General features: G+C 56.6%; 1 protein-coding gene across 5 annotated transcripts in view; it reads right to left on the bottom strand.

The window, feature by feature from the left end:
- COL27A1 (collagen type XXVII alpha 1 chain) overlaps nt 1-26331 on the bottom strand; it is a 142186-nt gene that overhangs the window by 92019 nt on the left and 23836 nt on the right. For 4 of the 5 annotated variants that reach the window (XM_070596334.1, XM_070596333.1, XM_070596338.1 and 1 more), the window contains exons 5-12: nt 25474-25527; nt 16071-16124; nt 14538-14591; nt 5439-5483; nt 4781-4834; nt 4292-4336; nt 1387-1440; nt 419-463 (exon numbers count right to left, since the gene is read on the bottom strand). In XM_070596334.1, the coding sequence (XP_070452435.1) occupies nt 419-463; nt 1387-1440; nt 4292-4336; nt 4781-4834; nt 5439-5483; nt 14538-14591; nt 16071-16124; nt 25474-25527 (405 nt within the window). The remainder of the gene's footprint in view (nt 1-418; nt 464-1386; nt 1441-4291; nt 4337-4780; nt 4835-5438; nt 5484-14537; nt 14592-16070; nt 16125-25473; nt 25528-26331) is intronic. The other variant, XM_070596336.1, reaches the window with a different exon arrangement.

Genomic DNA, 26331 nt, shown 5'->3' with positions numbered 1-26331 from the left:
GCCCTCCGGCCTTGTGTGTGCACCAGTGGAACTGGTGACACCAAGACCATGTGGAGACTGCGTGTTTTCTGAGACAGGAGCACTGTCACCTGTCCGGCCGAGATCCCCCAGTCCGAGCAGGCCCGTGGACACTAAGGACCCAGACACAGAAGGGCACGGCAGAGCACCTGCGGCACACACAGCGAGAGGAGCCCCCCGGGGGCCGGCGCCCACGCAGCCGCAGCCCCAGCCAGGCAGCAGCCATGCCGTGTTCCGGCAGCAGGACACCAGGCCCGACAGCCCCACACACTCAAAGCAGAGCGACGACCAAGCAGAGAGAAGCGGAGAACGCGCAGGCCGCGGGTGGACACAGCAGCGCGGCCAGCGGGAGGCCCAGTTCACCCATAGAGTCTGCATCATAGACACGGAAAATCTTTACCGGCCTACCCATCTTGCCCCTCTTGCCAGGAACGCCAGGCAGACCCTGCAGGGGGAGAGACAGGGAAGAGGTCAGGATGCAGTTCGGGCACGGGACAACCAGCGTCGCCCCAAACCAGCCCCAGAGCCACCCGCAAGAGGAAGTCACAGAGGACCTAGGGGATGGGCCACAGACACAGCAGGCGCCAGTTACGTGCACATCGGATGGATGGTCCTTGCCCTCTAGAGAGCTGGGGTCTGCATGGACCTGAGCTGGGGAACTGCCCAAGGAAAGCGCCCAGGGCCCCTGGTATTCAGTAGGTGTTCAATAAGTGCTCCTTCTGCTTTCCTAAGATTCTCTATACCCAGCTTGTCGATGAGGTTCCAGTTCAGTTCCCAAACACGGGCTCAGGCTGGGAGGGGATGGAGAGGATAGGCCCGTGGGCCATCCCGTCTCTGTGATGATTACTCAACTCTGTACCGAGAGCGAAAGCGGCCGCAGACAACGCGTCAACTGAGCACAGGCGTGTTCAATAAAACTTTACAGAAACAGACGGCTGACGGCACCCGGCCCACGGGCCACAGTTTGCAGACCCTGGATCTGAGATGTCCAAAACAGGCCCATTTCTCATTTGCTGAAAGCCCATGGGCAGCCCCTCGTGCTCTCAGAATAGAGCCCCTTTCTGACCTCAGCCTGGGGGCCGTGTAACTCGGCCCAGTGCTCCCTCTAGCCTCATATCCCCTCTTCCCACCTCACACTCAGCGCTTTGACCGTGTCGACTGTCAAACTCGCAGAGTTTTTCTATGCCCTGACTTTGCACACACTCTTCCCTTTGCGCGTGCTGCCCGCGTCTGGAAGGCCTGTGCTTTGACTGGTCCCCACAGTGGACTCCTATTCAACTCAAGGGCACCTCCTCCAGGAGGGACTCCCTGACTTCTCCAGGCTTGCACCTGGCAGAGGGGGTGGGTGGGAAACAGAAGCATACTCACTCGCTCTCCGTCGGACCCTGGCAGGCCGAAGAGCCCTGGGAGTCCAATGTAACCCTACGAAAGAGCAGGGGGCGGGTCAGGGGGGCTGCACGGGGCGGTGTGGCTGGCCCGCCCCATCCCACGCCCCCTCGCCGCCCTCCCTCGCCCGGCTCCTCTTCCTCGCTGTAGCATGGCTCCGGCAGCTCCTCGATGACATAGGCCTTGAGGCAAGTGTATATGCCCATGGACTGCATGGTGCTGGCTTCCACGATGTAGTCCAAAGGCACATACCCTCACGCCAGGGAAGGGCGCGGGCGCTCGCTCGCGGGAGGAGGCCCGCCCCGCGCCGGGGGCTCCGGGACCTGCGGGAAGGAAGCTGTCCCCCGGGTTAGCTGCTAGCCTGGCACCAGGTCCCACCCACGCCCGGGAGGCCGGCGGGCGCCCGTGGCTTCTGTAACGCCTTCTTCCAGGCCTCGAAGGCCCTGGACGTGGGCTCTCAACCCCCCGGAACCGGCCGCCAAGCACCGCAGGAACAGCAGTTGCCGCCCTGGCGTGGGTGTGTGTGCCACGTGTCCAGCCCTCCCAAGCACCCTGCACATGGCGGCTGTCCCCCTCACTGGACACACAAGGGAATGCACCCTCCCCTCGAATGCTCCTGACGTTCTATCTCCCAGCCTTTACTCGTGCTGTGCCCTCCGCCAGCATGCCCTTCCCACCCCCAGGCCTGCAGGACAAATCCTTCCAGCCCAGCTCTAATGCCCTCTCCTCTGCGAGCATCCCCGACACGCTGAGCCGGAAGCAATCTCCTCCGTGCCCCCCCAGCACCCTCTTGCACCATCCCTTAAAGGGATGTACCACTTTCTCCCCTGAGCCCAGGGTTGGGCTCCTAACCACTTTGCTACACTGCCTCCCACAGACATGCAACCATCACAGACTCACAGACTCACAACCGTCTCTCCTTCCCTCTAAGGTCAAGAGGTCATGGAGCCTCCTTCTTGGCATCCAGCGTGATCGATATCCATTATCTTAAGCGACATTTACTGATCCTTCCAACCAGGGCTTATATCCCAGATGTACAGGTGAAAAAATGGGCTCAGAGAAGTTCAGCAACTTGCCCAAGATCCCACAGCTGGTTAACGGCAGAGCAGGTCTCAAAGCCAGTTGCCCCGACCCCAAAGCCTGCGCTCTCCCTACTTGATAAACATGAAGCTGGTGGTGGGACAGGGTTGGGAGGGAAGCGTGAGCGGCCCCGGCTCAGCCATGCTGCTCAGGGCCCTGTGACCCTGGAGAGGGCTGTGCTGGGGCCAGACCAGCTCTCTCTCCACATGTGGCCTCAAGATGCCGCTAGCATGACAAACATGCAGCAGCCCCAGACGTCATTAGCCTGTGTCACTTCTCCAGTCCTCCTGGCAGATCGGGGAACTGAGAAGACTTTCTCTCTGGGCTCAGAAAGCCTCTCTGGGCCACAGCCCGTGGGAACAGAGAGGGAGGGAGGTTCAGCATCCTAGGACAGGAGCCTCTTCAGTCCCTGCATATCACCACCATCACCATCATCATCATCATCACCATCACCATCATCATCATCATCACCATAACCACCATCATCATCATCACCACCATCATCATCATCATCACCACCATTATCATCATCATCATCACCACCATCATCATCACCATCACCACCATCATCATCACCATCATCACCATCATCATCACCACCACCATTATCACCATCACCACCATCATCATCATCATCATCACCACCATCATCATCACCATCATCACCATCATCATCACCACCACCATTATCACCATCATCATCATCACCATCATCATCATCACCACCATCATCATCATCACCATCACCATCGTCATCACCATCATCATCATCACCATCATCAGGTCCTTGGGAGCTTGCCCACCCGCCCCCTCACCCACCTCCCAGACACTCTCCTAACAGCTGCCAGTCAGTCCCAGGGATTAGGGCTGAGACTGTGGCCATAAATAGCTTTGGCTCAGGAGCAGAGAACATGTCACACCGGACCTGGCCTGACCGAGGACAGTGTGACCCACTTGCTGAGCATTCTTCGAGAAGCAGTGAGCCCAGGCCTCAGGAAAGCGGGTCCTCATCCCAGCTCCACTTTGGGCGTGCAGTGTGAACTGGGGCCCTTGGGGATCCCAGTCCCCTTGTAGGTAGAAGAGACGGTTCCACCAGATCACCTCTTTGTCTTCTGAACTCCATTTGCTCCCATTCAATTCACCCAGAACCTTCTCCACTGCTGACAGCCTGCCTGGGAGCCCACCCGGTGGTCCCCCTCAGCAGTACTTGTTTCTGACTTCCTGGTACCCCCGTGACACACTAGCCGTAGGGAGGGACATCACTCTCATTGCAAAGATGGGCAAACTGAGCCTGTTGGCTACGCAGGGTTTGCTCCGGGGACCTTGAAGGAGGGGAGATCAGACGCTCCAGCAGCCTCCAGGCCTGGGCAGCACCACCCACCGGGTGCCGAAGCCCTCCACAAAGGGTGGTCCCTCAGCCCTCAGTCGGGAGCAGGAGAGAGGCCTCCGAAGATTCCAAGGACGACAAAGTGGCCCCAGCTTTGGTTCCCAGCCCTTGGGATGTGCTGGGGGCACAGCAAGAAAATGCCTGACTGTAGCAGCCAGACCGTGGCCAAGCCCCCACAGAACCTCTGTGGCCCAGTCTGCCCAGCCGTGGGGACCACGACGGCTTACCTGGCTCAGGGTCCCCCATCACCGGGCCCTCTGCTCTCCTGGGAGCATGCCGGTGGGAGCGCCTTGACTCTAGCCCCCACGAGAGACCACAGGGGGAGGCCTTCCAGCCCTGACCTCCCATCAGGCCCACTGGAGGGACAGGCAATGCCCACCTAGGGCCCCACCTGTGTGGCACTTGCCAAGGCCCACTTACCCGGCTGCCTTTGGGGCCGGGGTCTCCTACAGGTCCAGGTAACCCCTGAAACATACAAGACAGAGGGGCGAGGACATATGGAGGCGTTCTACCTGCTGCCAACAACCCAGGGCAAGTCCTGGCTCCTTTGGGCCTCAGTTTCCCCCTTTGCAGAATAGGAGTGGGGTTTTCAAACTGAGCCCCCAGGTACCCCAGGGTCCCAAGAAGATGGCCCAGAGAGGAACCCCCCAGTGGGAGGAGCCTCTGGAGCCCCACCCCCACAGCACGGGCAGTCCTCTTTCTTCTGCTCTTACTGAGCATCCTCGCCCCACTGGCTTCAAAGAGAGGGTTCCTTGGTCCCACCCCCTGAACAGCCCTTTCTTCAGGGCCCCCCTCATCGGCGGGCGCAGCTCCTTGGCCCCAGCCCACTGCCTCACTCTACCCGGGGGTCACCCGTGGCCATCTCCGCACCACCATGGCCACAGAGCTTCCAGAAGCCATATACTGCACCTGCCTGCCAGGGTAACCTTTGGCCCCTGGGCTGCCCTCAGGTCCCGGCTGCCCCTGCAAAGGAATCGGAAAAAAACATGAGGAAGGGAGAGGGCCAGCTCAGCTCCAGTCTGGGGGGTGCTGGGGGACCAGGGCTCACAATGGACAAAGAGCAGGGCAGGAATGTGAGATGCCACGGGAGGAAGGGGAAGCCACCGGGCCCGCTGGGCCCCCCAGCCCGCCCCTCTGTGAAACCGGTAAGACCAGCTCGGAGGGACAAAACCCGCCATGCTCACAGCCCAGGAATAAGACCGCACTGAGCAGGCTGGCTGGCTCTCCCACGCTGGCAGTGGCTGCTGTTTGACTTGGGCTGGGGCAGCCAAAATTCCTGCAAACCTCGTGGCGGCGTGTATAATATCCCCTAACATCGCCCGGAACAGGCCAGCTATTCATGCCTCGAACCGGAGGGGAGCGGTTCATGCCAACGCCAGGCCGGCGTGGACTCCAGCTCTCTCGGGCAGATGTGGCTGGGGGAGGAGGGGGGGCCAGCAGGATGGGAGGCAGCACGGCCTGGCTCTGGGGCTGGCTCATGGAGTGGGGCCCGGGGAGGAGGCCGGGGCCGGGCAGGGGCTGCAGCGAGGGAAGGCGAGCAGGGCAGGGCTGAGGCGGCGGCCCTCACCTGTTCTCCGGGGTGCCCCGCCGGTCCAGGATAGCCCTTGTGTCCCTGTGGAGGGGAAGACACCGCATCAGGCTGGGAAGACGCATCTGGGCGTGCGGCTGGCAGAGGCCCAGGCTCCCTGGCCGCCTTTTGAGCGCTGCCTGTACCGCGGCACGGACGCAAGGCTGGTTTGGCAGATGCTCGCCCAAGGGAGATGCGTACAGCACAGTTAGCAAGCTCCTCTGGGCTCTCCTCTGCCAGCAGCAGAGAGCAGAAGACCTCAGGGGGTTGTTGACTCCGCGGGCAGGTTTGTGAGCTGAATTAGGATACAGCAACTGTGACAGAGCAACACTGTGTCCCAACCGTTCTTTCCAAACCCAGAGCAAGGGGGACACCCTCAGAAGCAGGGGTAGAGGGATTCCTCAGTGGATGGGTGAAGCGATCGGGACCTTACGGTGTGGGATGCGCTCAACCACCATGTGATGCTCGGATCTTCTGCCAGGACCTGCCCCTTCTCATAAACCCCCCCTCGGAAAAGATCTCCCCAATACTGACCAAGGATATTAGCCAAACAGTGGTCGCCCTTCCTCCCACTGGTCACAGTAACTATGCCAGGGGGAAGAGGTCATGAGAATGCCTGACTGAGCAGCACTCCGGCAGCATCCCAGCACCAGCCTTGACCCTCCGGCCCCTGGCCCGACTCCCATGGTCCAAGGCCAGGTCTCCAGGTCAAGAGAACCAAAATGATACTCGCTTTCCGGTGGCGCTGGGGACGACCACCTGAACCACTTCGTGAGTTAGGAGCTCTCGGAAGGGAAAGCCCAGACTTGAAGCTTCTGCCAGCTTGGGGCTGTTGTGAAATCGGGCCGAGCAGGGGCTTTCCACTTCAGAAAGGCGGCCGCACCGATTTCCACTAGACCCTGCAGACAGGGAGCCCTGGGCTTGGTTCAGACAGTCTCGGACTTGCTGTGCGACTCTGGCTGGGTTACTGCCCTTCTCTGGACCTCAGATGAAGGGGTTGGAACTCTGAGTCCCCTTCAGCTGTGGGGTCTGAGAACTCGAGTGCAAAGTCTCCCCCAGAGGGTGATAAACAAGACTCTGTATCTCCACACACACACACACACACACACACACACACACACACACAGAGTGCCTGTAGACCCCTTGTACGCACTGCCGCTTACCCCACACGACCTCCTCTGGTCCTTACAACAGCCAGACGAGGTGGGGAGGCCGGGAGCAGGGGTTATTATTTCCATTTTACAGAGGAGAAAACTGAGTCTGAAGCCACGTGCCCCATGTCCCCTTGCTAAGGAGCAGCAGGCTGACACTTACCGCCGGTCCTTGCAACACCTGAGGCCACATCCAGAGCCCTGCAGGCGTCCCGGGCACGCATGGCTCAGGCACGGACACAAACACACACAGGTGTGCACACTCGGTGCCCCGCACAGGCCCGGAAGCGGGACTCTGAGTCACAAACAGCAGAGGCGGCTGGATCCAAGAGGTCGGGGAGTTTACAAGCATTTCCCCTGCACCAGCTCATGCCTGCCTCCAGGCTGCTCAGTGATAGAGCCGCATCTCAGGCCAGTACCCACGGGACGGAGGGAACACGGCTGGTGGGATCCTTCTAGCTGGGGCGTGTGCTCTGTTCCCCAGCGGGCAAACTGAGGCACAGGCCACCGCCAGCAGCCAGCATGCAGGGTGGTTAAGAGCTCTGATTTCAGATTGATCTGGATTCCTAGCCTGCTTCACTGCCAGCTGGCTGCGTGACCTGGGGCCTCTGACGTCACCTCTCTGAACCTCGGTTTCCTCTTTTGTAAAGTGGGGATATAAGGTTTGGTGAGTGGATAGCATGTCATAATGCGTGTAAAGCATCTAGCACAGTTGACTTCAAGGGCCCTGTAAAGACCAGCTGCTCTTATCATTTCGATCTTCATATTTCACTCATTCATTCAACAAACATTTACCGAACTTGTATGTGCCAGCACCGTGTAGGCATGAGATGAAGGAGGAGACAACATCTTTGCCTTAATGGAGTTCACAGTCCCATTAAGGAGCTATGAAAACAAATAAATATAAAAGATCATGTCTGGGGGACGCAGAAATGGAGAGGCGCTCTTTTCACGGGTGTAGAGTTTCAGTTTTACAAGATGAAAAAGTTCTGGAGAACCATGCCCTTCAATGTGGTTAAGATGGTAAATTTTATGTTATGTGGGTTTTCTTACCATAATTAGAGATAAAATTTTTAAGAAGGAGAGAGTGTGTGGTAGTGACCAGCGCAATGAAGAAAAGCAAGCAGCGTTCGAGGACAGAGAATGGCAGTGTTGGGAGGGGTGGCGACCGCAGGGGAACAGACAGAGAGGCCACTCTGCGGAGAGGAATGAGGTGAGGGAGCTGGACAGAGGGCTGGCTCTCTGGGGAAAGGCATTCGGAGCAGAGAGAACAGCAGGTGCAAAGGCCCTGAGGCAAGCACACTCTGGGTGGGGGAGGGGGTGTTCAAGGGGGAACAAAGCCCATGCAATTGGAGCAGGAGTGAGGGGTGAGGGTAGAGGGGTGGCGTGGTCAGATAGAGGGATGGGAACCACAGGAGGGCTTCGAGCAGGGACGGGCCACAATATGACGCGTATAATCACTGTTATTAACCTTTCTCTGCTTGGAGAGGCAGATGAGGGAGAACAAGTCTAGGTTTTTCCCATGAAGAGCTGAATCGAGCCTTGAGCTCTAGGCTGTGTGACTCAGCCCAGGAGATTGCCCTCTCTGAGCCTCACTCTGCCATCCTCTGCCTGCCTCAAGGGGTTGGTGAAAGAGCCAATGTGATAACGGGGCAAGGATGCCAAGAGAACAGTGAACGGGCACCAGGGAGGCCCTGAGCATCACCTGCGCCTGTGGCTTCCTCTGCAGCCACAAAGGAACCTGCTGGAAATGAAAGCTTCAGCAGAGAAGTGTTGCCAGGGAAGTCCCAGGAGGAGGTTTCAAATTCACCCTTTACTCAGGATGCAGCCAAAAGGAAACGAATGATCATCAGGGACACAGACAGTGGCCTGCCCTGTGCCCAGCCTGGCACTACAGCCCTAATATTTAGTTCATCAAATCCTTGCCATCGCCCCTTGGAGGGAGGAATTACCATGCACACTTGCCAGATGAGGAAACTGAGGCTCAGAGAGGTAAAGAGACTTCCCTGAGGGCACACAGCTGCCCAGGGGCAGTGCCCTGTTGTGACTCCAATCCCTGTATCCTTAGCCACCAAATCATGGAATGAGACATACTTACTGTGGCCCAAGGCGAGTCTAGAAGAGCCACAGGGCCAGCCAGGGAATGACCCCCTTACGGACCCACCTTCCCAGATCACTGCGGCATTATGGGGGCAGCGGACAGTCACAGGATTTTGCAGGACCTGAGCTGGAAGGGGCTGAAGCCATCAGTTCAACAACCTCCTTTCTCACTGGACAGACTAAGAAACTCAGCCTCAGAGACAGGAAGGCACGTGCCCAGAGTTACTTAGCAAGTTCTGGCCAAGCCCAGACTGTTCCCCAGGACTCTGGACACGCTGGGCTGTGCTCTGTCCAGAAGGCCACGATTCCTAGGTCTTTCCCAATCCGCGGCCCCTGAAGGGCCTTGAACGCTGCCACGAGCACTTGTTTCTCCTGGCTGGCCACGAGCAGCACAGACTAAGGACAGCCAAGCATGGGGTGAGGCGGGGGGGGGGGGGGGGGGGCGTGGGGTCAGGTTTGTGTGCTCCCTGGAAGTACCCTAAGAGTGTTTACCAAGCCGGGGCCAGCCAAATAGCTTCAAATGACAGAGCCCCAGGACCCAGAAGCATCTAAACCATCATCTTCCCCAGGGCCCCAGCAATTACGGGGCGGGCACTGACCGCAAGGTGGACCCACGGTCAGCAATTTCTCCGTGTGAGCAGTGCCTGACTAGTACGAGGGGAGAGCAGATGCTTTGGGGAGCCCCGGGGACCACAGAATCCGCAAGGGACCTCTGGCTGCCCGGCAGGCGGGTCTCCACAGGACGGTGTTTATAATAGAACTCCGTCTATATTTTGGTTTGGGAGCCAGATTAATCATTGCTTACAATGCTCAAGGAGAAACCAGACATCACCTCACTGGGGCTGTAGACAGTCTCCCGTCGGCGGGGACGCTATTTGGGCTTTGGGTAAAGGGGGCGAGGTGGGGGCGGGGGGGTCCTGTCTCTGCCCGGGGGTCCTGGGGACCCGACGCGTGCCTGGACCTCAGCTGTTCAACCCTGGCTCCACCCCAGCCTGTATGAGGCCCCGGCTCCTCTTGCAGTAAAGTGGAACTCGCCATCCTTGCTGAGCGCTCTAGACGGCTTCCCACTCAACTTCCTGCCACCCTGGCTGCCTGCAGGCCACACCAGGCAGTCGGCAGGACCGAGAGCCCCATTTAACAGACAGGATCCGCGAGGAAGGAACACACACCAACAGAATGGCTCCTTGCATGATACTGGCCGAGTCCCTGCTCGTCTCTGGACGTCGGTTTCCCCAGCTGGCCTCTCAGAGCATCCTGCTGGCTCAGAAAGTAAAGGATGCTGAAATTTCTTGTGTGGCTTATTCAAAAGTACAGTCCATCACGCCCCAGCCGGGCATCTGATGTCCAGCTCTGCTCAGTGGGTACTGGAGACGAGTCGGGCAGGAAGGGACAATTTCTCTATGGCTCCTTCATTCATCCAGTTGTTCATTCATTCAACAATGGCTTCCTGAGCCTCAGAGAGGAGCCAGCCTCTGTGTCCGGCACTGAGAATACCCCAGAGAACAAAGCGAACTCAGTCCCCATCTTCTAGAAGGGGACGTGGGCATTAAACGCTTATGAAGCGGAACAAAGGAGAAGTACTGATGCTCCCCCAGGACATTCCCAGGTGATCCCCTCCCCTTTCCCATTGTGGTACAGCCTCCCACACTTCCCACAGACAGCAGCCAACTCAGGCGGCTTAGGGAGGGCTGGTGGGTAGGGTGAGGGCTGCAGGAGGGAGCCAGGAGGAAGTTTCAACTTGGGTACCAATTTCATTCCATTAGTCCTGTTTACCTGGGGCAACGTGTTAAGAAAGATTCAGAGGCCATTCAGAGGCTTGGCGAGAAAGATCCCTTAGAGATGTCTACCACAGGCCGGGGAGGGGGATGTGGAACAGAGCAGATGCACGCGTCCAGGACTGTGCTAAGCCCCGCTTGAGGAAACAAAGACAGACAGGTCCTCCGTGCGCTCGCTCCATTCTGACAAACGTGCCAAGGACATCAGCAGAGCTGCCCGCCAGCCAGAAACCGCAGAGTCCCAAAGAGACTGAGAAGATGGGCTGGCGTGAGAAGAAGAGAGGTGTGACTTCTGCTCGGAGGCGCTGGGGAGGCGCTCTCAGAGGAGATGGCATTTGAGAACAGAATCAAGAGACAGCTAGGTGAAGATGCATGGGGAGGAGCGAGCATGTCGGGGGATCGGCCAGCAACGCCCGGGGCAGACAGGGATGGTCGGAGGGAGGGTTTCCACACTGCAGAGTTTCTCAGCCTCAGCACCGCTGACCCTGGGGGCCGGATAAGTCTCTGCTGTGGCAGCGCGGTTGTCCTGTGCATCATAGCTATTTACCAGCATCTCTGGCTTCTACTGTTAGAAGCTATTAGCAACCCCCTCCCAGTCTGATGAGCAAAAATGTCTCCAGACATTGCTAAATGCTTCCTGGGGGGCAAAATCACAGCCAGTTGAGAAGCCCTGCTCTAGAAGAGAGAAGGCAAGAAGGTCAGACCAGGGACAGCATTGGACTCTGCCCTCCAAGGCGCAAATAGGGTTCTGGCAGCCTTTTTGGCTAGTGGAGGGCAGTTAACTGGTAATTAAGCAAGATGACTGATGGGCCTTCTCCATGATCATCATAATCATTCATTCACTCAACAAACATGTATGCAGTGCCTACCGCGTGCCAGCCTCATGCTGGGTGCTGAGGATGCAATCCTTCATTTAATGCTTCCACGGCTCCATGAAGCCACTGAGGCTCAGTGAGGTGGGGCCACTTGCCTGAGCTCACACAGCAGGAGAGGGACAGAGCGGGATTCCATCCAGGTCTGTCCCACCCAGTGTGTGTGCCTGCCCAGCCCTGGGGAAGTTTCTCAGCAAAGCCCCTTAGAGAGCCTGGGAGGCAGAGAAACAAACCCTCTCGTGGGCGGAGCCTCCTTTGACTATGGGCCCACTCTTATTTAAGAAGCTGTTTTAATCAGCGTTGTGGAGATAGACGAGGCCCGAGGGTCAGAGACTGGGTTCAAATCCACTTAGTGACCCCGGAAGGCATTTCCACGAAGCCAGTGGCTCCCAGTCTTGGCTGCACGTGAGAATCTTGTGCCTGGGTCCCATTCAGACCAACCGAATCAGAAGCCTTGTGGCGCAGCCCGAGCTCTCCAGCTGGTGCTAACGCCCGGTGGGGCTGGGAACCAGTGCCATAGACTGCGCTCTCCACGAGGCCCCAGGCCATCTCGTTTGCATTAACACCAGCGTCGCACAGGGCCTGGTATATAGGGACATACTTGCAGAATGACTGGAAGAATGAACGAATGAATGAGTGAATGAAAGAGACTTACCGGACCTCAGTTTGCTCAGCTGTAAAATGGGCACAATACTGCCTAACTCTTGGAGGCTATTGTGAGCAAACCATGTGACGAGCGACAGTAACCCTTTCTGCCACCTCTAATTTGCCACACTAGGCAATATGGGAGCCTTCCAACCAAACCCCCTTTAGCTGCCTAATTTTCCCCACTGCCCTCTCATCTTCTCACACACGTTAGATCTGTCCTGCCTTTACTGTCTCTCCCCCAACAAGAACGCACGCTCTAAGGGGTAGGGACTTTCATCTATTTATTCGACTCACTGGCTTGCACAGTGGCTGGCACACCACAGGCATGCAGTCAATTCTGTCAAATAAATGAATGAACAGGATTATTGGTGTCGCTCTGAGGTGACACCAAAATTCAACGTGTTGGTGCAGAGGACAGAGGATGCTGGCCTCACCTCTCACCCACTGATGTTCCTTCTCCCCTCAGGCCCCCTATATGAGATGATGCAAAAAGCCACTCCACAGGACCCAGCGCAAAGTGGCCACTGTTGTCACCAAAGATGCTTGTGGGAGGAGAGACCGCTTACAAGCAGTGACGATCTCAGCCCTGGTTGCCCACCACATTTGTCCTCCTCCCTGACCCCCCACAACTGGTCAGGGGGCCCTGCCTTGGGACCTGAGCTCCCCCATGTGCCATCCCCCACCCTCTGGGAGCAGGTGACATGGGCCAGCCACAGACCAACTCCTCCATGTTCGCCTCGGCTGGGGCCTGAGGGACTCGGTGTAAATGGCTTTGCCAAATCGCTCTCCTACCGCACAGAGATTCTTCTTGGACTTAGAAAGGATGCCTCTCCCGCTCAGGTGAGCTGGCTCCTCTCGGCTGGGCACTCTCGGCCTCCCTGGACATCTGCCGAGAGCAGCAAGCCCTGCAGCCCCAGGCGGGAGCCAGGCCAGGCTGTTTTTCCATCTCCCGCCACCTCCGCTAGACTCCCACCCCCAAGCAGAGTGAGACCACCCCCAGCGGCTTTACGAGCGGGGCCCTGGAAGGAGACTTTTCCACTCACACCTCATCTGTCAGAAAGTGCTGGAGCCCAGAGGGGAAGTGAGTGGGGAGAGGGAGTCCCCCTGTGTTCTCGGAGCCAAAAATCACCGTTTCCCCAGCTTGCGGACAGCCACGCTCTCCCGTCTGGGCCGGACGGCTTCAGATTCATGGCGTGGCCGGTTCTGACCATGCAGGGTGGAGGAGAAGGGGAGAGGGGGACGGGATGCTCCAAGTCCTCCTGAGCCAGAGACCCTCAGAGCAAGGACAGGATGGAGCCAGGAGACCCCACAGCCGTCCAGATGGAAACCAGATGGCCCAGAGAGAGGGCAGCTGTGGTCACAGCTGGGAGCCAGGGTGGAAGCTTAAGAGATGGCCCTAGGCCGAAGGATCGACTGGAAAACCCATCAGCAATGGGCGATTTTCCTGCAAAACGTGGTTGCCCCTTGGCCTGCGCTGTCCTCCTCTGTGTCCTCAACGCCTCCTACGCCCAGGCCCTGTGCTAGGCTCAGGAGGGAGAGCGACAGGTTTGCACACCCTGGTCGGTGAGGCTGGTCTTGGGGCCAAAAATAACTATGCTAAGAAGGGCTAAGGGTCCTTGGCAGAGCGGAGGCTCCCGGCCTGAAGGCTGGGGTTCTGGAGGGCTTCCTAGTGTTGGCACAACTAGAGTTGAGTCTGAAGGATGGGAGACCCTTGGCTGGGAAGCTGGAGAGGGATCCCAGGGCGGTGTGAGCCAGAGAGCCAGCATCTAGGCAAACGGCAGACTTTCCCCCAAAGGCCTTCAGAGACATCACTCCATGAGCATAGTGAAGCAGGGGTGGGAGCAGGGTGGCAGGACAACAGCACCGGAGGTGCAGAGAACTCATCACTTGATGGAGCACGCCCCTTCCCCTGCAGCATACCAGGAAGGGGCGAATATCAGACTCAGAGAGGTTGCTGTCGTGCCCAAGGCCACGCAGCTAAGAAGTGGTGGAGCACGGTAGGGCCCCGTGTCTCAGCTTCTCTGCTCCAGGCCTTGCTCCAGGCTTACAGCCCCAGGCTGTGCAGGATCAGGGAGGGAGGGAGGTTATGTCTCCATCCCAGGTAGGAGAAGCCTGAGGCTCAGAGAGGGGACGCGCAGACCCAAGGCCGCTCAGCTGGTGGGAGGTGGAGCCGGACCAATTTGGGGCCCTCCTTGCTCTGACAATACTCCTTCCACCACCATACAGATTCCCCAGGACGGCCTGCCCGGGAGCAGCCGGGCCCCAGAGGAAGGAGAGCAAACCAGGGCCACTTCTTGTCATGCCTCATTAACCCTGGGTGGGGGGGTGGGGGGGCGGGGGGGACCTACTCCAAGCCAAGGTGACTCCTGCCCCCAGGCCAGCACAGACGCTCAGAAACCTCTTTCCCCTCCCATCCATGATCCCCACGCCACGAGGGACCTGGGGGGGCCGGGGAGAGGCGGGCGGGCAGGTGGGCAGCACACAGCTCCTGCCCAAAGACGCCGCTGGCTAGAAGCCCACTGGGCAGGGCAAAGCATTGCAACCGAGGCGTACCTTTCGTCCAAGAGGTCCTGGATTCCCCGAGAGCCCAGGTAAGCCCATGTCGCCCTAAAAAACACAGACAAGGCGGTGAGGTGGGGGGAGGGGACAGAGACTCATTCAGCTGAAAGTGTGACCTCGCACGGCCAGTTGTTTACAAAGATGATTCACAGAGACCTCAGAGGAGGCTCGGGGGTCTCCCAGGGGGGCAGCTGAGCGGGTGGGAGACCCAACATCCCCCCTCTCAAGCTAGTCACTCTATTTGACGTATTTGAGAGGTTGGACTTCCGCAGGAGGTACCATGTGGGGAATGGATTCTCTTCCTAAAACTAGGTTTGAAAACCACTGCCCCAGGGGACATGCGACTCCTTGGTCCCACTCCTACCAGCTCCCTCTCTGCATTCCTGAGACATCGTCCCTTCTGCCCACTCCTCAGCCTTGCTGGGTATGGTGGTCACCCAGGAGGGGGGATTTCTGCCACCACCATGGGACCCATGATTAGACAACCCAGGAGCAAGAGAGAAGCTAGGGCCCCTGGACTCGGTTAGACCTGGGCACAAATCCTGCTGTGCACCTGACCAGCTGTGTGGCCTCCAGCAAGCCACGCCCCTCTGGGGCCTCTGTTTTCTCATCTGCAAACTGGGCCCCTCTGCCCTGGCTTATAAGGTTCTGATAAGGAGTACATGGGAGTGTAGGTGGCAGAATTGTTTGCTGAATGAGAAAACCTATCAGGGAGGATGTGAAGGAATGAGCCACCCGTATCTAGGGGAAATCAAGGGAGCTGACACTTCTGTGTGCCCAAGCACAGGAGGCTGGGTTGAGAGGCAGCATTGGGCCTGTCAGGAGGGCTCTTCCATCGTGTCCAGAAGGAAACCAAACAGACTGGAGCATTCCTTCCAGGATACAGATGTTGGGAACGCTGGGGGACCTTATTTGGAGTTCTGGGTTCCCCTGTTCCCACACGACCTGCACTCCCTCCAGGCCCCTTGCTTAGTTTCTGGGGTGGATGCTTCAGAGACGGATAAAGTCCTTTGGCCGGAGTATTCTCTCTTCCATAGGAGAACATTCTGGTCTCAGAGCCCTTCAGGATCCGGAGGCCCTGAAGCTCCAGCTCGTTCCCTCCCCACCTCCTGGAAATCCACAGACCCATCTGCTCGAATCAACAACCTCAGCGGGGACTTTGTCTATTGGAAGCTTCCTGAGCACGTGCTACCAAGAAGCTTCTGGATGCCGGGGGTCACCTAGTGGGCCCTGCAGAAAGCTACACAGAGCCTCAGGCAAAAGACCATTCACCAAAGGTGTGTCCACAGGCAAAGTCTTTTATCGGTTGCAACCCTGGAAGAAGGCAGCGGCCGGGCTTTGCATTTGGTGGGAAAGCGGAAGGCCTTCGAGGACACAGCCAACCACACTCCGACCTTTCCAGACTTTCCCTCCGCCCTGCCTCGGTCATGCAGCGGCCTCTGCCAGGAGGGCTCGTCCCAGAGCACAGCGGGTTCCCTACTCTCCACTCCCCAGCTTCCCTGAGCACTGGGGTCCCTGGAAACCTACCTTCGCCCCATCGTGGGCCTTTCCTGGTGAGAGCCCGGGGTCCCCTTTCTGTCCCTGTAACAGAAACAGTTCCACTTTGGCTGCGGAGTAGTCTAGAGAGGACATCTCCCCCCCCAACATGGCTCTCAGCCCTGTCCCCTGCTTAAACGCCCGCCCCTCTATCCCTCACTCACACAGCTCCCGAGCAGTCTTCCCCAATCCCATTACTCCTCTGCTCTAACACCTTCCATAGCTCCCTACTGATTGCATGACGACAGAGTCCCAACACCTCCTGGGGCATCCCAAGTCGTCCGTCATCTCGTCCCAGCCATCCTGTCGAGACTGCTCTCGTTCCACCAGCCAAACCCACAGATGGGGTCCCTCTGCCCCTTGCCCAGGCCACAGCCCGTTCCTCAGCCACGCCTTGTGCTTTCCTGCTGCCAGGCGTCTGCTCAGGCAGTCACCCCCCAACACCCCAATCATCACAAGCCAGACCATAAACCTTCTTCAAGCTACAGCTGGAATGGACCCTCCCCAACCAACCTGCAGATCTCTGGGCCAGGCACACGGGTGACAGGTCCCTGCAGGTGAGCGGTGCTGGGACTGCCCCTGGGCTGCTTCCCTGGGGCTCTCAGAGAGCTTCCGAGAGACCCGTGCAAGAGGAAGGCCCAATGCTTCCCTATTTTCCAGCACGATCACCTCACCACTCTAGTTACCGAGGGTCGGTGCAGCGACACCTACTCGCATCTGTGTACAGCCCTTCCCAGTCTGCAACATCCCCCACCTCACCAGATTCTCAGAACAGCCCGATGAGACGGGCAAGGGAAGTGCTATGATCCCCGTAGCACATTCGGGGAAACTGAGGCTGGGAGAAGGAAAGGGACTCTCTGAGGCCCCAAGATGAGGCAGTGGCGGAGTTAAGACTAGGACCCTGAAGATGTGACTCCCAGATCTGTGTTCCCGGATGTGCTGGCACCCGATGAGTTAGAATAGGCAGGCAACAGAGGAGAAACCAATACGCGGTGGGTCCCCCAGAGACAAGCATCCTTTGTGCCCAGCCTATGGGAGTGGCCCCATCACAGGGCTCCTGGGTCCTGAGAGCACGGGGCTCCGGGAAACGGCCCACAGAGTTCTCAGCTGTGTCTCTGATGGGGCTGAAGAGGGCCCTGGCCGCAGCTCGCTCCTTTGGCCCAACCTGGACGAATTGCTCAGGGAACGGTCCTTTGGAGAGTCGGGCCACCCTGACGCCACCTTGCAAGGGCCCCTGAGCCCCGTTCCTCACCCTCACTCCCCTGCTCCCTCCCCGAGCTGGACCCTGAATTCGAAGTTCTGGGGTGAAGCCACGAACTCACACTGGGACCTCAGACAAGTCACGTCACTTCTTTGAGTTTTTGTTTCCTTTAAAATGGGGGCCACAGAATGCACACAGGCACACACGGGCGTGCACACACATGCACACGGGGGCACGCACATACCTACACACACGCACACAGGCACGCGCACGCGCACCTGCCAGCTTCCCAGGTTTCTTGGCGAGGAGCCAGTGAGATAAAGGACGTGACACATGGGACCAGCGGTTTGCCCAACTTAAATTCCCGCTTGGTTCTTTTCTTCATCAGAACCCAGACCTTTCAAATCCTGACTCAGTCACTCCCCACAAGAAATCATTGCATCCCAAACTGGACAGAGCCCTAAAGAGGATAGACGGGTCTTTCACTGCCCACTCGCTCCGTGCCCGATACTCTGCTGCATCCGCTCTATGCAGCAACTCCATTAGTCTTCTTAACACCCACTTGTCACTCAGCACCAAAACCAGGGTTCAGAGAGGCTAAGTCACAGCCTGGGGTGACACACAGCTAAGAGGCAAGGTCTGACTAGGTCTCTCTGGCCTCAAAGCCCTCGTTTACCAATGGGAAGCCCCGATGCATCTCCGACACTCCCTCCAGCTGCCCTGAGCTGAAGGCCAGCCCCTCCTTGCTAGGACCCCAACTCCCTGGCCACCTGGGCCCCTCCAGGTCACTTCTGCAGAACCTGCCTCTGGGACCCTCTGCCGCCCCCTGCAGCCACCCCTCCGACCCTCTCTCACCCTCAGCAGACCACCAGCCCGGCTCCAGGGCCTTTTATGTCCATGGAGCACGGCCAGGCCCAGGGCTACCAAGGATTCCAATGGCCAAGAAAGGACAGCAGCTTCTCCCTACCCGCCCCTGCCCACCTCGGTCTGCAGCCTGTAGAGGAGCTGGGCTTAAAAAGCTTTCGGAGGTGGGCCTTCGTGTATCCTGTCCTGTCATTTTACAAAAGGGGAAGCTGAGATCCAAAGAGATGATGGACTTGCTCCTTGCCCAGAGTCCGCATCTGGGGCATTTCAGTTGTTTGTGGGTTTCTCTCTGCATTCGCAGCAGCCGGCACAGTGCTGGAGGGGTAATCCCTGCTTGACAGCAACACCCACAAGGACAGACATTTACTGAACATCTACTACAAGCCAAGGCTTGCGATGCGTACAGGGAACACCACAGCGGGGCGCAGGACAGCGCGTGCCTGCGGAGAACTCTCGCGGGAGAACCAGAGAGACCAGCGAGGAAGACAAACACCTGCATTTCCTGAGCGCCCTTCGAACCCTGGACGCGCAAACCCGTGAGGTAGCAACGACCACGCCCCTCCCTTCACAGATGAGGAAACCAAGGCCCAGAGAGGAGATAAGTTGTCCAAGATCGTATGAGATGTAGATTCGGGCAGTCCAGTTCCAGACCCCAAACCCTTCACATTTCAATACACTGCAGATGAAAAACTACGGTCCAGCGGGGTACAGAAGGAAGCCGGAGAGAACTTGACCCAGAAGGCAGGGAAAGCCCTGAAGGGGGTTTCAGCTAAGCTTCGGCTGGAGGAAGACCAGGAGGAAGCCAGAGGAAGTGTCGGCCCCCGGGATGCCCAAGGCACCCGGGGGCAGGTGAAGGTGTGACTTCTGGGGTGGAGAAGACTGTAGTCTTCACAGCCAGGCTCCTGCAAATTCCCCAGCAAAAGACAAAAGGAGTATATAAAGTCTAACTAGTCGTTTACACCTTGGTGAGGACGAGAACCTGGTCGCCAGACCTGCTCTCCAGCCAACGAAGCTGTGTGACCTTGGACAAGCCTGTTTCCCTCTCTGTGTAGGGAACAGCAGACTCCCCCTGGACCAGCTAACAGAGCCTTGCAGAACTAGAAGATGGCTGGGAAGGTATGGCCTCAACCACAAATGCTACAAAAACAGTGGGAATGGGAACTATGAGCTCCTTTCCTGCAGGTTGGGTTGGGAGGTGGAGAGAGGAGAGGGCTGTGGGTGGATGAAGCCTAGAGAGGGACCGAGACAGAGGAGGAACAAGCCATGAAGGACAGGGAAATTCTGGCCAGGGTCCCCTGTGCAAATAGTCTCTGATCCTGAGCACCCAGCACAGGGCCTGGCCCAGAGGAGGCATCACAAAATATTTCACAAATGAACAAACGAATGAATGGAGTCTCAAAAGAGAATTCTAGGGCTGGGACTGCGTCAGATCTGGCCCCATCCTGGGAACATCCTCTGACGATTCATTGGAACTCTCACTATCACCACTGCTATTTCATGTGTTTAGAATTTCTAGCCAATGCAATAAGGCAGGAAAAACAAATAGACTACTAACTGCTGAGGAAAAGGAGACAAAAATACACCCTTTTTGCAAACCATATAAGTGCCTGTCTAGAAAATCCAGAACTAACTGAAATACTGTAAGAACCAATAAGATAATTCAGTAAAGAGCATGGTGATAAAATAAACACAAAGCATACAAATACACAAAAGTCAATAGTTCTCTTCAATAGCTGAGAGCCAGCTCGAAAACGTAATGGGGAAAATAGCCCATTCATAACAGCGACAGAGATATAAAATTTCTGAGTATAAATACTAAGAAATGTGCAGGGTTTATGTTATAAAAACTATAAAAGTTTACTAAGAGATGTTTTAAAAGTTCAGCCAAATGGGAAGACATGCCAGAGTTTTAGATAGGAAAACTTAATATGTTAAAGATGTTAATTCTTCACAAATTAATATACACATTTAATACAATTCCAGTAAAAACCCCAAGAGAGTTTTTTTAAAGGAAATTATTAAGATGGGCTTTATAAAGTTCATCTGACAGATTAAATAGCCAGAAATAGTTTTGAAAAGGGGGAAGAGGAAGAAACACAGTATAAAGACAGTAAATGTCATAATAAAAAATAGTATTTTACTAGCATAAGAATATAAAAACAGAGAAATGAAACATATTTGAATGGCCTGAAATAGATCCTGGTCTATCATATAATAATCAGTGGAGGAAAAGTTATTTAATAAATGCTTAAGTATCGGGGAGAAAATTAAGTCCGAGGCCCTCCTCATATGCACCTCCATGAAGATTAATTCCAGATGGTTTAAGTTTTTAAGAGTACAAATGATATTATGAAATGACCAGGAATATAGTGAATATCTATCTGGTCTTAGGATGGGAAAGAAATGTCGAAGTGTAAAATTAAAGAACCATAAATTTTACATATGGTAGCGTGCTCTCCCAACCACCTGACATCCTGAGTTCCTAATAAGTATTAGCTATTACTGTTTGTCAAAAAAAAAAAAAAAAGGATAACACTTCCATTTGTGAAAATCATCAAGAATACTCTTAATAGGCAAACAACAAACTGGAAAATATTTGTAAGGCAGATGAAGCCTAAATAACCTTAATATCTAAACATAAATAACTTCTACAAATCAATAACAAAAGACAACATTCCAACCCAAAAAATTAACAAATTCATAAATGGTGAAGTACAAATGGAAAACAGATGTAAGAAAAACATTCTTCTCATCGATCATCAGTGAAATGACGTGAAAACAATAACGAATTATCTTTTTAAGATCTCTAATGCTAGCGGCAGCATGAATTGGTTCAGTCTTTCTAGGACGCAGTTCACAAAATAACAGCTAAACACTTACACTGCGCTTATGTGCAAGGCAGATTTTAAGTTATTCATATAACTGTATGCATGCATTTATGTGTATATTCATATATATATACACAGCTTGATTAACGTATATTGTTTAATCCACAGAAGACGGACGGCCAGAGAACTGTGGAGCTGGACAGCCTTGTGGCTAAAAGTATGAATTGGAGTCGGGCAGAGGGTTCGAATCTTGTCTTTGCCACTTATTAGGAATGTCACCCTGGGCAAGTTACTTAGCCACTTTGGACCTCGTTTTTCTCATCTGTAAAACGAAGGTAACAAGATCTTTCCTGCAGAGTGCGTAAAGCTCTTGGCTGGTCCCGGGTCCCCAGGCTGCTCAAAATGCGCTCAGTGTTTATCACTGGCAGGGCCCCTGAAGGATGCATGCATTCTTCTTGATGCTTTCTAGACTCTTCCCCATTTTCCCTAATGAGCATGCCCTACCTCAGTCATCAGAGGAGGGGGAAAGGTAGGCTGAGGCTGAGGCTGTCTCCATCTCCGCTCCCACCAGCTTTGCCAGTAGTCCCCTGGGTCACTGAGCGTGCCCCTTCTCGCCTGCGTGGCCTCCCTGGTGCCCAAGGGCCCATAGCAATCCCGGGTAATGCACCTCAAACAAGCAGGCCAGATCAGGGACGGGACGGCCGGCTGCCAAGGGGAGTAGGGCCAAGGGCCTCCTTGCTGGCAAGGCAGCGCTGCTTTTCTGCACAGCTGGAGCCCTGCTCGCCTCTGACCCAGAGCTCCTCACCTGCACCGCAGCCCTGCATCCTGCCCAACTTCACCACGGTCCAGCCTCAGCATCCTCACCAGGGCGGCTCCAGGCCTCCCCGATGGGCCCCCTTCACCCTGCTGGCTACCGACAGGCTCTGCTTCTCCAGCAGCCTGAACGGCCTTCGCAAACCTCTTGCGATCATGTCACGTCTGCTGAGAACCTTTTCACGTCTTTCTGCCACACTTTGCATAAAGTTCAAAAGTCTTACCACCACCTGCCAGGCCTCCCACGCCCCCTAGCCTCCTCCTGCCCCTCCACCTGGTCCACTGCACCTCAGCTCTCGGTTCAGCCTTCCCACCCTCTGGGAATCCCCATTTCGTGGGGTTTCCCAGCATCCAGTGCCTCTCACGGGGAGCCCTTATCATGGTGTAATTCTACGTTTATGGGTGTAATTGGCTTGTGTTCACAAGTATGGGGACATCGAGTCTGTGCCCCGTTGCTGGCCCGGCGTCTTGCACGTGCTCACAGCTGACCCATCCCTGGCACTTGCCTCAGGCCAGCACTGCTCTAAGTGACTCCGCGACTCCTCACGACAACCCAAGGGGACAGCTACTCTCATTCCCCATTTTCCAGATGAGGAAACGGAGGCACAGGAAGTCCAAGTAATGTGCCCGCAGTCACAGAACTAGGAGGTGACAGGGCCGGGATGTGAACTCTGGCCCTCTGGCTGCAGAGGCTCTGCTCTTAACCGCGGTGCTTTCCCGCAGCAAGAACCATGAGTCACTGGATACAGGAATCAACCCGATGACTCCATCCTGGGCCACCAAGGTCAGCTAATGCCAGCCTCCTGAGGGTTCTGGCTTCTCAAAGTCCTTGATCTTGACTCCCCATGGGAGGGGGACACCCTCTTGATGGATCTGAGCGTGGGATGTATGAGTCACCGGTACATGGGAAGACCTGGGCTCTGGAGGAGGCAGCGGGGTTGAAGTCTGGCTCCAGCCTGTACCAGCCACGGAGCCCTGACAAGAGTCTTCCGGGAGACAAACCCAAGGATCCAAAATAAAGCCCTGCCACGGCTGGTCACTGCGAGTGAGCCGGGCAAGTCACCTGGGCCCTTTGGGTATCACTCCTCTGCGACCTCAAGAGGGATGAAGTCCCTCACCTTTGCTGTCTCTGTTTCTGGACCTTCTTCCACCCACTGGTCTCTCCCATCCTTCAGTCTGGCAGCGGGATCTTTATCCCACAGGCCATAGGCTCCCAAGGGCTCAGTAAATGAGCTGAAGGAGTGATTGCACAGCGACCCATCCAGACTCAGGGCAGGCCCTGCCCATTTGACCGGCTTCTCCATTGACAGCGCGTAGTAGGTACTCCATAAAGCTTTGCTGACTGACGGAAGATGAATGGATGGGTGGCCCCAGAGGTGGCTCTGGAAGTCGACACCATGTGAGAGAGGAGGAGCCAGAGAATCCCAGAGCAGGCCAGTCCCACAGTCTCACCAGGTCACCTCCCAGGCCCAAAGGGGATCTGATAAACCGTGAGGACCCTCGCCCTAGAATCTCAGCCATTCCTGCAGACACACAACATTCTCTTCCTATCTCGGCTAAGTCAGGAATTCCATCCTGGGAGAGCCCTTCTTTAACCCTGTCCTGGCCCTGCCACAGGTCAAGGGCAGCCCAGGGCCCACGCCTGGCAGACCCGGGCCTGCCACCCACATGGCCCGTCCTGCGTCCACCTCTGCTCACCCCTTAGGCTCCCAGCCAAGCGTCCAGGCAGAGAGCACAACTCTCTCCCTTGACATTTCATGCAAGTGCTAAGGGGAGAAGCAGACCCCCACTCCAGTGTATTTTCTGGAATCCACTCCCTTATCTGTTATACACAGAAGCAAGCTGGGGTCCTGTCCAGGAGGCCCTGAAGCCATAGGTCCCCAGTCCAGGAGGACCCACTTGCTAGCTACGAGCCTCACTTGTCACACCTAGAGCTGCTCCTCTAAATGGCAGGAGAAGCAGCTGGTGGGCCCTCCTCCTGCCTCTGCGTATCTGTTGGCAGGATGGGAGCAGGCTGCAGGCCAGGCTGGGGCTGCCACGGGCCTGGGGCAGAGGCCCCACAGCAGCGGGCCAGCAGGAACTGGGGAGGAACCGGCTGCCACAGAAACAGGGGTCAGTCTGGGAGCAAAAGAGAACAGGAAAGACCGGACAGTCCCAGAGCAGGCCAAGAGAGACACGTTCCTGAACAGACCCGCCACTTCCGAACTGCTGCTGGTCCTCGGGATCTTGACGTGCCCCACGGCCTGGGAGACCCGAGGCCTCTGCAAGGCAGAAATCCCCGAGAGAGCTCCCCTCTCTCTGCCTGACTTGTGGGGGCAGGTCTCACTGCCATTTCCTAGAGCATCTCTTAATCTGCCTGAGCCTCAGTTTCCCTATCTGGAAATGGGTGGAAATGGGTACAGTATCCGCACCTATCTCTTTAGGTCTTTGCAGGGGTCAAATGAGACAAGCTACATAAAGTGCATGCATAGCGCCTAGTGCAGAGTCACGGTCCAACACACGGTGGGCACCATCATCAACATTTGACCCGAGAAAACCCAGAGCAGCTCCAGGCAGCTGCTGGCCCCCTGAGGCCTCTGTGCTGCCTTCCGGGGAAGGAGCCCAGCCCAGCCCTGGCCGGAGAGTCACACATCTACAGGTGCTGAGGCTGGTGCTCCTGCAGCTCTGTGCAAGGGCCCTGCGCCAGCACTCTGTGCCAGATCACCCTATATCCAAGGCTGCCTGCGTACGACTTTTGTCCCAAACTCCCAGACAAGCTGGTGCGCCAGAGGAGCTGTTCCAGGAATGCACCGAGGAGTTCCAGGGCTAGTGTTCCCCGCGTTCATCAGAGCACCGGTCACCCTGGTCTCATCTGAAAGTTAACTGGAGCATTCCAAGCAGGTTCCCTGGGGTGAGTGGCATCTCTGGGCTGGCCACCCCCTAAGGCTCCACCCCCAGCTCAGAGCTCTCCCGAGTTTCAGAAGGTCTGTCCACGAAGCATCTCCACCTGGCTGGGCTACGGGTTCCCAAAGGCAACGTCATCTTATTCCTCCTCCCAGGTTCCTGGGTTCGGTCACCTAGGCTAACACCAGAGAGTCACCGTCTGTCTCCTCTTGTCCATCACTGAGGCCTCTCCACGTCACCTCCACATTGTGGACGCACCCACTTCCCCTCCTCCCACACCCCTAAGCTGCCAGGCTGGCCTCCTCTCTCCCTTGTCACCACCCCTCCCCCGTCTCCCCACCTCTGCTCGGGTCCCCACGCCCAGTCCATCCTCCACACGGCATCCAGTGCTCTGTCTCAAACAGGATCTTTGCAAGTCTCGCCCCATCTCAAAACCTGACATTTCTCCCCATGGTGCGTCTTACGACCCAGGAAAACTTACCTCCCTCATCAGACCTTCAAGGCCCTTCCCCTTAGCAGTAAATGACCTTTCTTTACTGCCTTCCAGGGCTCTCGGTTCCAGCTGCCCTTCTCCCTGAGTCCCTCCCAACCAGAAGCTAAATTCCCAACTCCTCACTGGGTCTCTCGTCTGGCCCAGGGCCTGCGACTTGGGAGGCGCTCACAGACTGCCTGTGGCCAGGATGTGGATCCCCCACCACGACCACGAGGCCCTCCCACCAGGAGCCCCCAGGAAGCGCCCCAAACGTGGCCTTAACCCCAGCACCCACTCACGGCCCTATCTCCAGACCCCACAGCAAGTACTCACTTTGGCTCCCGGGGGCCCAGGGAGGCCTGGGTTTCCATAAGGCCCAGGAGGACCCTGAAAGGGAAAAGAGGAAAGGAGGTGAGGGGAAAACAGGAGTCACTCCACTTCCCACTGCGGCGTCCGGCACGTTCCTTCTGTCCGCCGGGCCTCCCCGCGCTCCCAGCCAAGTCCTAGCAGTAAGGCGACAGTGGCCTGCTTTGTGGGAGGACTCCCTGAACGCCGGGCCCTCTGCTGAGCACCTTCCATGAATCACCTCATTCTAGCCTATTAACCCAGGAGGGAGGCGCTACCATGATTCCTATTTTGAAGACAAGGAAGCCGGTACTCAGAGAGGTTTATCATTTTCTTAGGTCACCCAGCCGCTAAGGGGCACGGAGAACACTTAAGCTCAGACGCGTGATTCCAGAGCACAAGCTCCCCAAGCCTGTCCGCACTCTCTCCGCCCGCCCCCGTCAGCCCTTCCCAGGCTGGCTTCCTCGGGCTCACAGCACTCTGAGCTCTTGGCTGCCCCAGACCAAGCCTGGAACTTTCTTCCCTCATCCCCTCTGCCACGCTGTTCCCATCATCTGGCGTGCCTTTCCCATCCATCCCCTCCAGCAGAAACCCAAGCCATCCTTCAAGGCCTGACTAAAATGCTACCTCCTCCAAGGAGCCTTCCAGGACTCCTCCTGCTTAACGGAGCCTCTCCACTCTTTCGACTCCGACAGGGCTGTTGTCTGAGCCTTTGGAGTTGAGAGTTCAGTGGAGGGGGCACTTGGCCCCTTCTCAACAAAGGCACATCCCTCTTCTGGCCACGACACGTGGTCAGAGCTCTCTCTTAGATGCTGACAAGCTCCAAGCTTGCAGGGTCCTCCAGGG

Source organism: Equus przewalskii, chromosome 26, assembly GCF_037783145.1.
Source record: "Equus przewalskii isolate Varuska chromosome 26, EquPr2, whole genome shotgun sequence".
In the NCBI taxonomy this organism is placed as follows: Eukaryota; Metazoa; Chordata; class Mammalia; order Perissodactyla; family Equidae; genus Equus; species Equus przewalskii.
The sequence above is the reverse complement of the archived record's forward strand: the minus strand, read 5'-3'. Positions and strand labels throughout refer to the sequence as shown.